This window comes from Pipistrellus kuhlii, unplaced genomic scaffold (genome assembly GCF_014108245.1).
Source record: "Pipistrellus kuhlii isolate mPipKuh1 unplaced genomic scaffold, mPipKuh1.p scaffold_m20_p_11, whole genome shotgun sequence".
NCBI lineage: Eukaryota > Metazoa > Chordata > Mammalia > Chiroptera > Vespertilionidae > Pipistrellus > Pipistrellus kuhlii.
The window spans coordinates 29896489-29912283 of NW_023425416.1; the positions used below are offsets into that span (position 1 = coordinate 29896489).

A 15795-nucleotide genomic window follows, 5' to 3' on the forward strand; every position below is an offset into this window, starting at 1 on the left:
CTGGTTATTGTGAGGCTTAGAGATGACACATCTCCAATGTCTGCAGCATTAGCTGGACAGAGTGGACACTCAACAGTGGAATTGACTTTATTTAGAGGAGTATCAGGCAGACCCACATTGTGTTCTTAGGAAGATAACAAGAACTGTCCAAAATAAACTTGCTTCCCAATGTACCCAAATTATAGATGAAACTGACAAAAAAGTAAATACTTCTGTCCCTTGGTGGTTAACTACAACAACACAAAACCTCATCGCAAAGAATTGTTTTGTATTCTATTTGTGGTTTTTCTTAAGAAAAATGCAAACCAAAGTGTGTGTTTTTTTCATACTCGGAACTATAAAGCTACTTTTTCCCAGCCCTGTATATTACCATAATAACTTTTCTATGTATCATTTTAATGACATCAATATATTTCTTTTTTAGCTTTGTGACTTCTTTCAGATTTAGCAGAACATTGCTGATGTCTGACATTTTCTCTGTGATTTTATCCTGGCTTCCAAGATATTGCATTTTCATAAAGAAAGTGATATACTGCTCCCTCATCTTCTTACATCAACTCAGTTAGCCTACTTGCACTGCATCCTGTTCTCACCTTCCCTTATGATAGAGTGGATGGAGGACCATGCTCATATATAATCCCAGCCTCTTCTTTTGCATTTTGGAGCCATCTTCTCTGAATCATCCAAGGACATTGACCTACCAACTATCTCTCATCTATTTTTTCCCTTTCTACTTAAGACTTATTTTTATTAGCAAACAACACATCCTATAATATCTTCTGTTTAAGTTAAAATATTTCCCTTGACACCACTTTACCCTAGCCACTACCCCTTATTTTATCTCCCTTTAGAGCAAAATTCATTTAAAAATTTGCCTACACTTGGTTCCTCTACCTATACAAATCAGACTTTCCTCCCCAACATTCCTCTGAAACTGCACTTGTCAAAATCAACAGTATCTCCATCTTGCCAAACCCACTAAGGCCTTGGAGCAAGTTTGAATCTTCACAAGATGCAAGATTTGGGGATAAGTGTTGGGCAGGGTCACTATTTCATTTTATGTTTTAACATTTTTTTCTCATCAGATCTTCAAATTCTTCAAATGATATGTTACTCAGAAACCAAAAATCTAATATAGATTTTAAGAAAAACTTGTTAAATTTGGACTAAGAGATGGGGTCCAAACTTTTGTCCTTCTCCCCTTATATCCCCAAGAGCATCCAAAGTGTCCCCAGGGCACCCCAGAGCCCATATAGAAAACAGAAATCATCTCTAGTTTCTGGGGTAGCAGGAACTAGAAGAGAAAAAAGAGAACAGACCTGGATTTAGGCCTGGTATAAGCCATTAGTTTTTGCCCATGATTCACTCCCCCAGGGACCACTGACTCTCCCAGGGGCAGGTAATCTGCTGAGTAAGAACAGGCCAGGAAATGGTACGAGAATGGTCTGATCCACATATCCCCAAACAACTGACCCTTAGAGTCCAGAAATAACGGTTCTTTTCCCCAGCCATTTCTCCTGCTCTTTAAACAATGTGTGATCTTGGACCCCTTGTTATCACTGATAGCTAAGGGGCTTACACTTGAACTTCTTGGGCAAGTTGTGTCAAGGTCTGGATGTAGGATTTTCTCCTAGACCTTGTGGAACTCTTCTAGAAATTAAAAAAAAAAAAATATATATATATATATATATATATATATATATATATATATCCTCCATATTTGAACAGAACCCCATATACATTCAAAGACTATCCTGTTTCATCTGTGAGCATTTCCCCGGCCTGGCTTTGGAAGTAACTGTTACAGTAGCTTTATTGGGAATTTGCATTAGGCCTTTGATCTGACAGTCTGCAGCCTAGGACCTCTGGCTAGATTAACACTGGATCAGATTCTAGAATCCTGATAATCCCTTCAGATCAAGAGTTCTTAACCTTTTTTGTCCCATGGACCCCATTAGCAGCTGATGAAGCCCATTGGCCCCTTGTCAAAAGTATTGTTAAGTGCACAAAATAATCTCATTTTAACATGTACATAAAAATTATTAACAAAATATTTTACACTTTTCTTTTTACACGATGTCTTCAAAATCCAGGGTGTATTTTACACCTGCATCATCTTCATTTGGGTGCTAAATTATCATCACAAATACTTGATCTTTATTTAGACTTTATAAATTGATAGCTGAGAAAGTACATTCACATATTTGAGTTGTTTCAAACATTCTTAAAAGACTTCGGATAACTGAATCGGGTATCCATTTTTAAAGTTAAATTTATTAAAAGAAAATGAAATTTAAAATTCAGGTCCTCCATTGCTCTAGTCACATCTCAGGGGCTCCACAGTCACATGGAGATCATGGCTATTGCCTTGGGCAGGGCACCTTTAGACTTCTCCAAGCTGAAGAGGCAATTACAAGCAATCTAGTCCCAACCCTCATCTGAGAGATGAAGCTGAACCCCAGAGGAATTAAAAGGTATTTTCCCAGGATCTCAGAAAATGAGGCTTTGTCATCCATCCTCCTGACTCCTTGCTGCTCTGTCAACCATACTGTTTCATAACAGTCACTAAGGTGATTATTAGAATTAATCTACAACTATTGTGCCTGCCTTTCAGTCCTATTCATCATAACCTTAAGTTTTTAGGACTGCCTACACACAGGTACTCAAAAAAATCTGTTGTCGCTGTTGCTGTAGCCAGTATGCACTGAAGGCACCTGATATTGTCCTTGTCTCCCCACCTCTTGGTCCTGGCATCTGACCCATCGCAGCAATACTTCATCCTGCTGATTCTGACCGATGGTGTCATCACAGACATGGCTGACACCCGAGAGGCCATCGTCCACGCCTCCCACCTCCCCATGTCAGTCATCATCGTAGGAGTGGGCAACGCTGACTTCAGCGACATGCAGATGCTGGACGGTGACGATGGGATCCTGAGGTCACCCAAGGGAGAACCTGTCCTTCGAGACATCGTCCAGTTCGTGCCCTTCAGGAACTTCAAACATGTAAGCATATCTCGGGGCTTCCCATGAGAGGGCAGGACCAAAACCAACTCACTCCTCTTCAAGGAAGGATGTGTGTGTGTGTGTGTGTGTGTGTGTGTGTGTGTGTGTGTCTCATGGAGAAGGCTGAATGCACTGCCCTTGTGTTCATCAATGAGGCTATTGACCTGCCTGATGCCCATGGTGGGGAGAGGGGTGCTCTTTCAGGCTGTGATGTCCTCTCCATCTGGTCAGCAGAACACAGTAGCCATGTCACTGAAACATGACCTATAACTGCCTGAGTGAAGGGTCAAAGAACTTACGCCCTGGGAGATTCATGCACTTCCCAAACCACCCTGCCCTGCCACACACACACACACACACACACACACACACACACACATATCAGTGTCTCAAAACAATGCAGCTGAGCTCTAGCCTCCACCCCAAGCCTTCTCCTCTCATGGAGTATCCACTGTGTGCAAGGCATGTGCTAGCATTGGGGCCACAGCAAGGTGAGAAAGCCGTGGGTCCAGGCTGCAAGGAATGAACTGGGGGGCTGAATAGTTAGGACCCAGGGGTCAGCAGAAATATCTGTGGATGACTGAACGGGGCTAAAATGTTGCTACGGGACTTCGGAGCAGAGAGAAGTCGCCATGAGGAAAGCCCTGCAGCTTGAACTGGGTGTGTGAGGAAGGACAGGGCCTTGGTAAGCCGGGAGTGGAGGGTATCAGCCAAGGGACCTGCCCTGATCTGATTGGAGCGAGAAAGTGGCACGTTCACCATGTGGGCTGCACAGTCTCCAGCTGCTCAGAATGCCAGGAGCATGTCATCCACCTTATCTTCATGGATTTCAAATTAGATTTTGAAAACCATTTCATTATCCAGACTACACTGAATTCAATAAGCCATAAATAAAATGAAAGGTGAGGGACTGATGCATTTCATATTAGCCCGTCACCCAGGAGCCGTCTCTCTTTTCCTGCTCTGCATGATAGCTCAGGGCTTTGAAGCGGACAGGGCACTGGCTCTGAGCTGTGTGATTCTGGGCAAGTTACTTAACCCCTCTGTGCCACAGGTGTTCATCAGGACCATGGGGCAAACGACACACGCATTGTGAGATTGAAGGTGGAGTCTTCACAGGGCTTAGCACAGCACTTGGCCTGTGTAGGTGATTGATAAATACAGCTGTTCTTGCCGGCTGCTTTCACAGTTTTGGCCTTTTCCTAACCCAACTGATATCTCCCAGCCCCTATTTGCTCACCAGATCCACAAGCACATGTGTGCAAAAAGGTGGGAGAATCACTTAGGCTCTGTGCTGTCCCACTCAGTAGCAAATAGCCACATGTGGGTATTTAAGTTTAAATTCATTATAATTAAATAAAAATTTTAAATGACTTTGTCAGTTGCATGAGCCACATTTCAGGAGTTTATTCATTGTGTGTGTCTAGTGACTGCCATATTGGACTTTCCTTCCTTGTAACAAGTTCTATCTGACAGCACTGTTGAGAAAAGTTTTTGACTCCAAATAACAGTAAGTCCATCTTCCAGTGGATTACATGAATGGTTCTTAACTAAGGGTGAGTTATTCCCCGGGGGACACTTGGCAATATCTGGAGACATTTTTAATGGTGACAGTGTGGAGTGTCTAACTCACACCTAGTTGGTAGTGGCCAGAGATGTTGGTAAACATCCTGCAATGCACAGAACAGTCCCCCCAACAAAGAATTATCTGGCCCAAAACAGCAGTAGAGTTAAAGCTGGGAAACCCTGGATTACATAAGTACAAACATGCTTTTCTTGTGTAGCTAGAAGTTAGGGACCGGGGGCTGCTGACATCTGTGTTTTTAGTGATTCGATGGTGTCAGGGCGAGCACTTGGTGATCCCCTTGGTGATAAGATGATTGCCATGGCTCCAGGAATCATATTTCAGTTCAAGGTAAAGAGGAAGAGGAAAGGGACACAGAGCCAACCATGTCTGTCCTCTTTAACCAAGAAGAAAAGCTTTCCAACATCCCCCAGGAAAGTAATATCTGTCTCAAAGATGAAATTAGATCACATGAACCTCCCTAGATGGAAGGGAGGCTAGGAAATCACATATTTGGCTTTGTAGCTTTTCTATGAGAGGTGGCCAGAGAGAAGGGGTAGAAGTGACTTTTTATATGCCCCAGTGTACACATGGATCATGAATAACACACAATCTTGAGCAGTTATTTATAAAATAAAAGCATTCATGGATGTCAAATGTCCAGCCAGCTGTATGGCATCTCTAACATGTAAAGAATCATTTTATTATTTTAAAATATGATTTTATTGATTTTAGAGAGAGAAAAAGGGAGAGGGAGAGGCATCAATGTGAGAAAGAAACTGATTGGCTGCCTCCTGCATGCCCCTTACTGGGGGTTGAGTCTGCAACAGGGCATATGCCCTGACTGGGAATTGAACCCTGGAACTTCTGATGCATGGGGCAACATTCAACCAACTGAGCCACACCAGCCAGGCATGATGAATCCTTTTAGAAAAACTCCTCACAGTGTTTTCAGATTGTTGTTAAGATAGGTCTTTTATTTTGAGCCTCCTAAAAACTCAGTGAGGTAGAATCAATGCTTATTCTTTCCCATTTTGTCTCTGAGAACAACAGGGCTCAGCAAAGCTGAATGGCTGAGTGACAAGCCACATAGGAAGGAAGGAGCTAGCAGCCAGGTCACCTGGCATTTAGTTCACTCCGTTTCCTTCCGATCTTTCTGAGGCACCTCAAACACTTGTTAACTTGTCACTCTGCTTCAGATTTTCAATCTCTTTCATACTTATAATGGGGTTTGAGCAATTTTTCTTGCTCAGAGGATGAGCAGTTAGCACTGAATACCAACAGTCCAGGCAGAATATCAACCAACCTCCGCCTTCATCTGCCTCAAAACATACAGTGGAGTCACAATGCTGGTAGAATAATGGCTACATTAATTAGCATGGAGGTACTCAATACGCTCCATCACCTGGCTTCAAGCTTATTTTCCAACTGAATGCCCCACCAATCTGCATTTGCAACACATACCCACTTCTGTACCATCAGATGACTTCTTGTCCCTAAAATAATTAAATGCCAATCCCCTGCTTCTCTACATTTTAAAACATACCCAACTTAAATGCCACCTCCTCTTGGAAGCCTGCTCTGATTTCCTCCAAGATGACTTAGTCTCTTTGCTTTCTGTCTTCTGGTCACACAGTGTTTGTGACTCTGGAGCAGTGCTTCTCAAATTTCATATGCACAGGAATCATGGGCATCAAATTAAAATGCAGATTCTGATTCAGAAGCTCAGGGATCGGTCTAACATTCTATGTTTCTAATATGCGCCCAGGTGGTGTGATGCTGTTGGTTTGTGATATATGTTATATTTTACCTTAAAGTGGGGTTAATTTTGGCTCCTCTCACATGATGCTAACTTCCCTAACAGTAAGAATAATAGACCCATAAACCCTAGCACAGTGCCTGGATCATAAATAAGTGTCTAGAATTGAATATAAATCAGAAACAAAAGTGCAAGACAGTTCATTATGAAACCTAATTTTCACCCATATTTCAGATGTGAATAGTTTGATATTTTAAGACAGGCATGCAAAAATAAAATTAGGGAATTAATGGTTCAGGTTCCCACAACCTGACAACTCTTGGTTGGAGGCCCTTGTCAAATGCTGACTGAATGAATGAATGAATGAATGATGAGAGAGAGACTAGCTGCTAAGAATAGGACTCAAGCCTGTTAGGCCGATTCTCAGCTTCCTCTGGCCAGCTGCCAAAATCATGGTGATTTCTTCTTCCCTGTAGGCATCTCCAGCTGCCCTGGCAAAGAGTGTGCTGGCTGAAGTCCCAAACCAAGTCGTGGACTATTACAACGGCAAAGGGATTAAGCCGAAATGTTCATCAGAAATGTATGAGTCTTCCAGGACACTAGCACCATGAACTCCACGCACTTTTACAGAGTTCTGAAATACTACTCCTGCTAATATTTACTACTTCTACTACTCATGTACTTTAAAAAAGCCACACATTTAAAAACTAGCACGGTTTGGTGATTTTTAACTAACTGGCCATTTATTTTATTTTATTATTATTATTATTTATTTTTTTGCATGTGTAGCCATGAGGTCTGGATCTGGTAAGCCCTTGTATTATTCAAAACTTTTTACAAAGAAACACAAATAATTCCAACTTACTCTTTACATTACAGCATGTCGACTTGAAATAAAATGGTATCTGTATCCATTTTTTATACAGGTTTGTTGAAATTTTGCTAAATTTCTTATTATCTTTACACTGTAAAGCATTTTGAAACAACTACTGAATGTCGATAGCCAAAACATGTTTGGTTTTATCTGCTACGGGATGAGAGACTTTTCAAAATGGTAGATGCATGGACTGTATTTTGCATGTTTAAAAGACAAAAACACAAAACACAACACCCACACTGTTTTTGCAGTTTTACCTATAATTCATCCCTGCTGAGAATGGTCTCTCTGCTGATGAAGAGAAGCAGTCTCCTAGGAGTAGTCTTCTTGATGGGGGTCTAGGGCACTTAGCCCAGCACCTCTCAGACTTTACTGGGCATCTTGTCAAAATTTGGACCGTGATGCCATAAGTATGCATAGGCCCCAGATTCTGCCGCTCTGACAATGTCTAGGGCAAGCATGTCAAACTCAAAGGCTAACATGAGCCAAATGAGGCATGCAGCCTGCAGGCTGTGATTTTGAGATGCTTGACCCAGGGCAGTGGTCAGCAAATCACAGCTTACAAGCCACATGCGGCTCTTTGGCCCCTTGAGTGTGGCTCTTCCACAAAATATCACGTGTAGGCGTGCATGTACAGTGTGATTGAAACTTCGTGGCCCATGCGCAGAAGTCGGTTTTCGGCCTGGGCGAATCTATTTTGAAGAAGTGGCATTAGAACACTCAAAGGGCCAAAGAGCCACATGTGACTCATGAGCCGTGGTTCGTCGACCGTGACCTAGGGGAAGCCAGTGCAGTCCTCCTATCGAACTGAGGATACTGAGCTTCTAGATGTTAGGGTATGATTTTAGAGACCATCTGAACCAGGGCAGGCCCTAGTCTGCTTGAGAATGGCACCTCTTCCCCATCAGTAGCACAAAGGTTGCCTGTCTCTGAGGAGGGAGTAGAAAGTAGTGAGACTGATTCCAGAAGCTGCACACCAAACACTTCAGCCTCACTGCTTTGTAGTCCCACCTCTTCCTTACACAGATGAGCAAGTATTCCCCCTGGCCAGCTCCTGACCTCTTAAAGGAGGCATCTCACTTCTTGCATGGATGATGCCATGTTTACGTCAACCCCAAAGAATGCCCTCCAAAAGTCTTTGGTAGAACCATGACAATGGAGACTTGGCCATGGCAAAGGGCTGTAGGGTGTCACTCCCCAGAAATGTGGCCCACCGCGTTGATTTTTTAAGCTGAGTCTGGGGCTTCTTTTTGCCTCTTTTTATCACTCCGGAGAGCAAACTTTATCAGCAGAAATGCCTAGAATCATTGTGTTAGGTGGTGGTGTTTTGTTTTGATATAAAATGGCCAGTTTTGGACCAGAAGAATGAATGTTTCTCTTGTGTAATCTTCTCACAGGCAAATGAACAAATATGTTTTACAGCATAAGAGGCACAAGACAGTCAGCAAGATAGGGAGGTCAATCGCAAGGTGAAATAGATCTGTATGTTGTTTGTTTGTTGAGGGGGGACATATTATCAAGCAAATCAAATAGGCTTTGTATAATTTCCAGTATTATAATTATAGATTCTAACCTTGCAAATACATGTCAACCAAATGCACAACATTTTGGGAATGGTGGGGAAAATTATGACTGAAAAAAAATCATAAATATTTAAACTGTATTGTTTTATGAATAAATTGGGTACTTACAGAATTATTTTTAAGAGTTATGGTCTTGTTTCTCTTTTCAAGGCTTTTTTTTTTTTTTACCAGTGATTTATTTCATGTCAGTGACATGACTTCAGATTAGGACTAGGTCTTTCAAGGTCCCATAAAAACATGGATCATTATTTTTCATAGACAATGTTTAGGTTCTGTCCTATAGAAATATCTGACAGTTGTTGCTAGCCCCAAACCAGGACATGAGTTTCTTTGTCTGTATGCCTGGAACAAAGTAGGCACTCAATAGATATTTAATGAATAAAGAGATGACTAATCAAAGGAATGAATACATGAATGAATGAAGGGACTTATTAATATGCCTCATAAACAATCCCAGTTTAACAAGTATTGTAGATTGAGTGGCTGTGGCTGTCAATCAAAATGATGCACCATGTCATCCTCAAATACATGTTGAGATCTATTACATTCATGTCAGGACTTTCTGGGATCTGTGAGATGGAGTGACAGAGACAGAATTCACTTTTCCTGGCAGTATGTTATGAGAGTTTACTACCTTTTTCATAGGCAGACTGAAACCCAGCTCAAAAGAATAATTTTTTTTAAAAAAATGGAGGGCTTACTGTATGCCATCCACTGTTTTATTTTTTAATTTATTTTTTCTTTTAAAATAAATCTTTATTGCTCAGATTATTGAAATTGTTTCTCCTTTTTTCCCTCATAGCTCCCTTCCACCCAGTTCCTGCCCCACCCTCTGCCCTTACCTCCCCCCTCTCCCCCCCTGCCATTGTCCTCATCCATAGGTGTATGATTTTAATCCAGTCTCTTTCTGCACCCTCCAGCCATCCACTGTTTTAAATGCTTGTCACATACTATCTCATTTAATCCTCCTAACAGCCCTAAAAGGTAAGTAGTAGTATTAGCCTCATTTTGCAGATAAGGAAACTAAGACAGAGAGGTTAGGTAACTAACCTAAGGTCACACAGCTATCAAAAGGCATGGATACTCGACTCCTGAGCTCAAATACATTTTGCATATAGTTGATGGTACTATATCCATCCATTGCACTATCAAGCAGCAGATTCTTTTTTTTCTATTTTTTTATTAAATTATTATCTGTGTACATATTTTAACACCCCCCCCCATACATACTCTACCTCCCCAGAGTTTTGTGTCCATTGGTTGTACTTACATGCATGTATACAAGTCCTTCAGTTGATCTATTATCTCCCCCAGATCTCCCTATCCTCCCCGCTGTAATTTGACAGTCTACTTGTTGTTTTACTGTCTCTATCTTTTGGTTCATCCGTTTATAATGTTCTTTATTATCCATAAATGAGTGAGGTCATGTGGTATCTCTCTTTCATTGACTGGCTTATTTCACTCAGCATGATGTTCTCCAATTCCATCCAGGTTGCTGCAAATGATGAGAATTCCTTCTTTTTTATGGCAGCATAGTATTCCATTGTGTAGATGTACCATAGTTTTTGGATCCAATCATCTGCTGATGGGCACCTAGACTGTTTCCAAATTCTAGCTATTGTAGATTGTGCTGCTATGAACATAGGGATGCATATATCCTTTCTGATTGGTGTTTCTAGTTTCTTGGGATATATTCCTAGGAGTGGGATTACTGGGTCAAATGGGAGTTCCATTTTCAGTTTTTTGAGGAAACTCCACACTGTTCTCCACAGTGGTTGCACCAGTCTGCATTCCCACCAGCAGTGCACGAGGGTTCCTTTTTCTCTGCAACCTCGCCAACACTTGTCATTTGTTGATTTGTTGATGTTGGCCATTCTGACAGGTGTGAGATGGTACCGCATTGTTGTTTTTATTTGCATCTCTCGGATAATTAGTGATTTTGAGTATGTTTTCATGTGCCTTTGGCCTTCCTTCTGTCTTCTTTTGAGAATATTATATTTAGGTCCATTGCCCATTTTTTAATTGGATCACTCATCTTCCTTTTATTTAGTTGTATAAGCTGTCTGTAAATGTTGGAGATTAAACTTTATCAGTGGGAACATTTGCAAATATGTTCTCCCACACAGTGGGCTTTCTTATTGTTTTGTTGATAGTTTCTTTTGCTGTAAAAAAGCTTTTTATTTTGATGTAGTCCCATTTGTTTATTTTCTCTTTAGCTTCCATTGCCCTAGGGGCAGTATCAGTGAAGAAGTTCTTTTGGCATATGTCTGAGATTTTGCTGCCTGTGAATGCTTCTAGTATTTTTATGGTTTCCCGTCTGATATTTAAGTCCTGTATCCATTTTGAGTTTATTTTTGTGTATGGCATAAGTTGGTGATCTAGTTTCATTCTTTTGCATGTATCTGTCCAATTTTCCCAACACCATTTATTGAAGAGACTGTCTTGACTCCATTGTATATTCGTGCCTCCTTTGTCAAATATTAATTGAGCATAGTGGTTTGGGTTGATATCTGGGTTCTCGATTCGATTCCATTGATCTATATGTCTGTTCTTGTGCCAGTACCAGGCTGTTTTGAGAACAGTGGCTTTGAAATACAGCTTGAAGTCTGGTATTGAGATCCCTCCTATTTTACTCTTCTTTCTCAGGATTGCTGTGGCTATTTGGGGTCTTTTATTGTTCCAAATGAACTTTTGGAGAGTTCTTTCTAGGTCAGTGAAATATGCCGTTGGTATTTTAATGGGGAGTGCATTGAACCTATAGATTGCTTTAGGAAGTATGGACATTTTGATGATGTTGATTCTACCAATCCATGAGCATGGTATGTTCTTCCATCTCTTTACATCTTCCTCTATCTCTTTTTTCAGTGTAGTGTAGTTTTCCGCAAATAGGTCCTTTACTTCCTTAGTTAAATTTATTCCTAGGTATCTTAATTTTTTTGGTGCGATGGTAAATAGAATTCCTTTTTTAGTCTCTGTTTCTGTAGTTTCACTGTTGGTGTATAGAAATGCCATGGATTTCTTGGCGTTAATTTTGTATCCTGCTATATTGCCAAATTCATTTATTAAGTCAATTAATTTTTTAATGGAGTCTTTTGGGTTTTTTTATGTACAATATCATGTCATCTGCAAATAAGGATAACTTTACTTCTTCCTTTCCAATTTGGATACCTTTTATTTCCTCTTCTTGTCTAATTGCAATGGCTAGTACTTCCAGTACTATGTCAAACAGGAGTGGCGATAGTGGGCATCCCTGTCTTGTTCCTGTTCTTAGAGGGAATGGTTTTAGTTTTTGCCCATTGAGTATGATGTTGGCTGTGGGTTTATCGTATATAGCTTTTATTATGTTGAGGTATGATCCTTGTACTCCCACCTTGTTGAGAGTTTTTATCAGGAAAGGGTGTTGAATTTTGTCAAATGCTTTTTCTGCATCAATTGATATGACTATATGATTTTTATTTTTCATTTTGTTTATGTGATATATCACCTTTATTGATTTGCGGATATTGCACCATCCTTGCATTCCTGGAATAAATCCTACTTGGTCATGGTGTATGATCTTTGTGATGTTCTGCTGGAGCCGATTTGCTAGAATTTTGTTGAGGATTTTGGCATCTATGTTCATGAGAAATATTGGCCTGTAATTCTCTTTCATTGAGTTGTCTTTATCTGGTTTTGGTATTAGGGTGATGCTGGTTTCATAGAAGGAGTTTGGAAATGTTCCTTCCTCTTGAATTTTTTGGAATAGTCTGAGGAGTATAGGTTTTAGTTCTTTCTTGAATGTTTGGTAAAACTCTCCTGTGAAGCCATCTGGCCCTGGGCTTTTGTTTGCTGGAAGCTTTTTGATGGCTGTTTCAATTTCTTCCCCAGTCACAGGTCTATTGAGATTTTTAGATTCTTCCTGATTGAGTTTTGGAAGTTTGTTTTTTTCTAGGAATATGTCCGTTTCCTCCAGGTTGTTCAGTTTGTTGGAATAGAGTTGTTCGTAGTATTTTGTAACAATCCTTTGTATTTCGGCAGGGTCTGTTGTTATTTCACCTCTTTCATTTCTGATTTTATTTGAGTCCTCTCTCTTTGTTTCTTGGTTAGCCTGGCTAGAGGTTCATCTATCTTGTTTATCCTTTCAAAGAACCAGCTCTTGGTTTTGTTGATCTTATGTATTGTTTCTTTGGTCTCTATGTCGTTTATTTCCACTCTAATTTTTGTTATTTTCTTCCTTCAAGCAGCAGATTCTTAAGAAGTTTGAGAGAATATGACTTAAACTATAATCTTTGCCTTTATTTCAGAAATTTCTTCTCATTTGGAGATAGCAGCTTTTTGTTGTGGGGCTTGGCATCTTATGATGTACAGCATCCCTTGGGGAGCCGTGGAAGAGCCTCAGGATACAGTTAGGTCTTCCCAACTTCTTGCCACCAAAGAGGCCACATAGACCAGACATCCCAAATACAGATGCGCCCAGGAGCTGAGCAAGCCATGTGAGCCACCGAAGAGGAACAGGTTCAAACAAAGGGACACAGAGAGGCGAGTGTGGTGAGGAGGGAGGGAAACTGGGAAGTGTGTGCCCCAAAGAGGGCAGCTGCCACCCAGCTCCAGGGGTCATGCACCAATGTGGGCCCAATGCAGCCAGGTCATCCTGTTTTTCAAGAGGATCGAGTAATCTGATATTTTCCACAAATCCCACCAATTTGTAAATATGGAAACCCCACCAAAAATTAAACAATTTGTAGACACTACACATGTTGTAGACACTACAAAATGAAAAATATCTCTGTGCTTACGTTGGCTCTGGAGTGCAAATTTGGAACCACTGACTGACTACATCCAATGCCTGTCTGCCACTAGGCTTCAAATGATACCATAGACTAAATTCTTGAGGCCACCACAGATTTTATTTCTGTGGTATATGTGTATTGATACGTGTATTAGAAACTGAAATTGCAAATGTAGTTTCCAATTTATTTAAACAACGATGATACCAATTTATTTAAACAACAATAAGCCCATAATGTGTTAACATAAATAAAATATTTTTATTAAAAAAAACTATATTTTATATATGAAAGCTATAGAATCCCATTAACCCATTTCACCTAAATAAGTTTAATTAAAAAGTAAGAATAACTTTTTTAAATCTATATGTTCAAAACCAAAAAATACCGAGATCAAGAAGTTCAGTGTGTCTTGCTTAATAAAAAACAGCTGGATTCTTATAGCTGCCTCTGCATTCAACCTATTGTGAAATGATGTTTTGGTTGAAGTACAATGAAAAAAAAAAAAATCTAGCCTCACATGGCAACATAGTTGAGAAGAGGAGGGGCATTCTTAGCTTTCTTTGAAAACTGTGCTTTTCTTCTTTTTGCAACACCAAAGCTCAAGAAGGGGTAGTTTCTTAAAGCTTTAGAAATATGCAAGCATATCAATAATCCTTTCCTGGCCTTTTCAATAGTTCTTTTGCCATGCCTGACTTTATCATATTATGCACTGTTCGTTTGGAAAGTGTTGATCCATTCAGTTATTCAGACATTTCAAATGCTCACACTTTGTTTTACAATATAAGAAACCTCACATTCTTGCTGTTTAATATCACTGCCAATCTCATCACACAGTCTTGAAGTATGGAGACGCTGTCAAGTTAAGGTGGCAGACTCAAGTTTTCCAAACTTCTCCTCTTTGATGGAAAACTCAAGTGTCATCATTGGCAATAAACACTGTCAGTTGTTTTGCTTGAAGTGACAGGCTTGACTTCATTCATTTTCAAGAAAATATCTCCTACATACATGTCTGAAGAACTTGTTAATCTGTCTTTTTGTCGAGTAGAAATGGGGAGGGGGGAGGAGAACCAGCTAGCTTGGGCACTTAGACGTTTCCTTGAGGCAACCATCCCAGCTGGAACCGGCAGAGGCACTCTCTGGATGCTTTGGGTCTTGTCACCAGCCTCTGAAAAAGACAGGAGAGCCAAGATTTAACAACATCTACAATTGTTCTGCTCTACTAAGAGCACCCTTAGGTGACACTGCATGTCCTTTCCGGTGAAGGAGTGACAGCAAGAATAAAGGACTCCCAGTGCCATCTTCTGAAAGGAGTGGAGACTCCAGCAGCCTTACCCACCATTGCTTTTGCACCATGAGTGCAAAGGCAACCCAGTGAAACAGGCAAATGACACCTTTGAGTTTTTACCTCGTAGACTCTTTGAAAATTCCAGGGACCTTTGGGAATCACACTTAGAACTGCTTATTCTAGGCCAGTGGTCTGCAAACCGCGGCTCTTTGGCCCCTTGAGTTTTTAGCAAAGGCCTGCTTAGGAGTGCCCTAATTAAGTTCATAACAGTGTACCTACCTGTATAGTTTAAGTTTAAAAAATGTGGCTCTCAAAAGAAATTCCCATAGTTGAACTATTGATATTTGGCTCTGTTGATTAATGAGTTTGCCAACCACTGCTCTAGAACACTCAACAAAGGGTGTATGGGTTCACTGTCTCCGTATCACAAGCTCTGTGACTTCAAACATCACTTTATTATCACAGTTTTGCTGTCAGTCACAAGTCCAAGGAGATTCAGCTGGGTCCTTTCCGCCTCCTCAGGGTGGAATCATGACATCAGCCAGACAGCCTTCCTTACCCGATGCTCCCGGAAAGAATCTGCTTCCTGGCTCACTCAGGTTGTTGGTTGAAACTGGAGAGCTGAGGTCCCATCGCCTTGCTGGCTGTCAGTTGGGAAGGTGGTGGGGCAGTCTTTCCCTTAGAGACTTTGCACATTTCTTCTCATGCTTTCTCTATCGCCCCCTCCAGCACATGTGCATCAAGTACCCTCAAACATTGAGTCTCTCTGATTTCTCCTGCATCTCTGACTCCAGCCAGAAGTTCTCTGCTTGTACGGGTTCATGTGGTTAGATGGGACCATCCGGATCACCCTAGGTTCACTATCCTAAGTTGAATCACCTTAATTATATCTGTAAAGTCCCTGGTGTCATGTGACATAACATACCGTACTTATAGGTTCCAAGGATAAGGGC

The 15795-nt window shown here is 40.8% G+C and overlaps 1 protein-coding gene across 4 annotated transcripts in view; it reads left to right on the forward strand.

Moving 5' to 3' along the window:
- The window catches only part of CPNE4 (copine 4), a 325568-nt gene extending 318152 nt beyond the window's left edge, over positions 1-7416 (forward strand). For all 4 annotated transcript variants that reach the window (XM_036431485.2, XM_036431488.2, XM_045579294.1 and 1 more), the window contains exons 15-16: positions 2769-3005; positions 6805-7416. In XM_036431485.2, the coding sequence (XP_036287378.1) occupies positions 2769-3005; positions 6805-6939 (372 nt within the window). In that variant the 3' untranslated portion in view covers positions 6940-7416. The remainder of the gene's footprint in view (positions 1-2768; positions 3006-6804) is intronic.
- The last annotated feature ends 8379 nt before the right edge of the window (positions 7417-15795 follow it).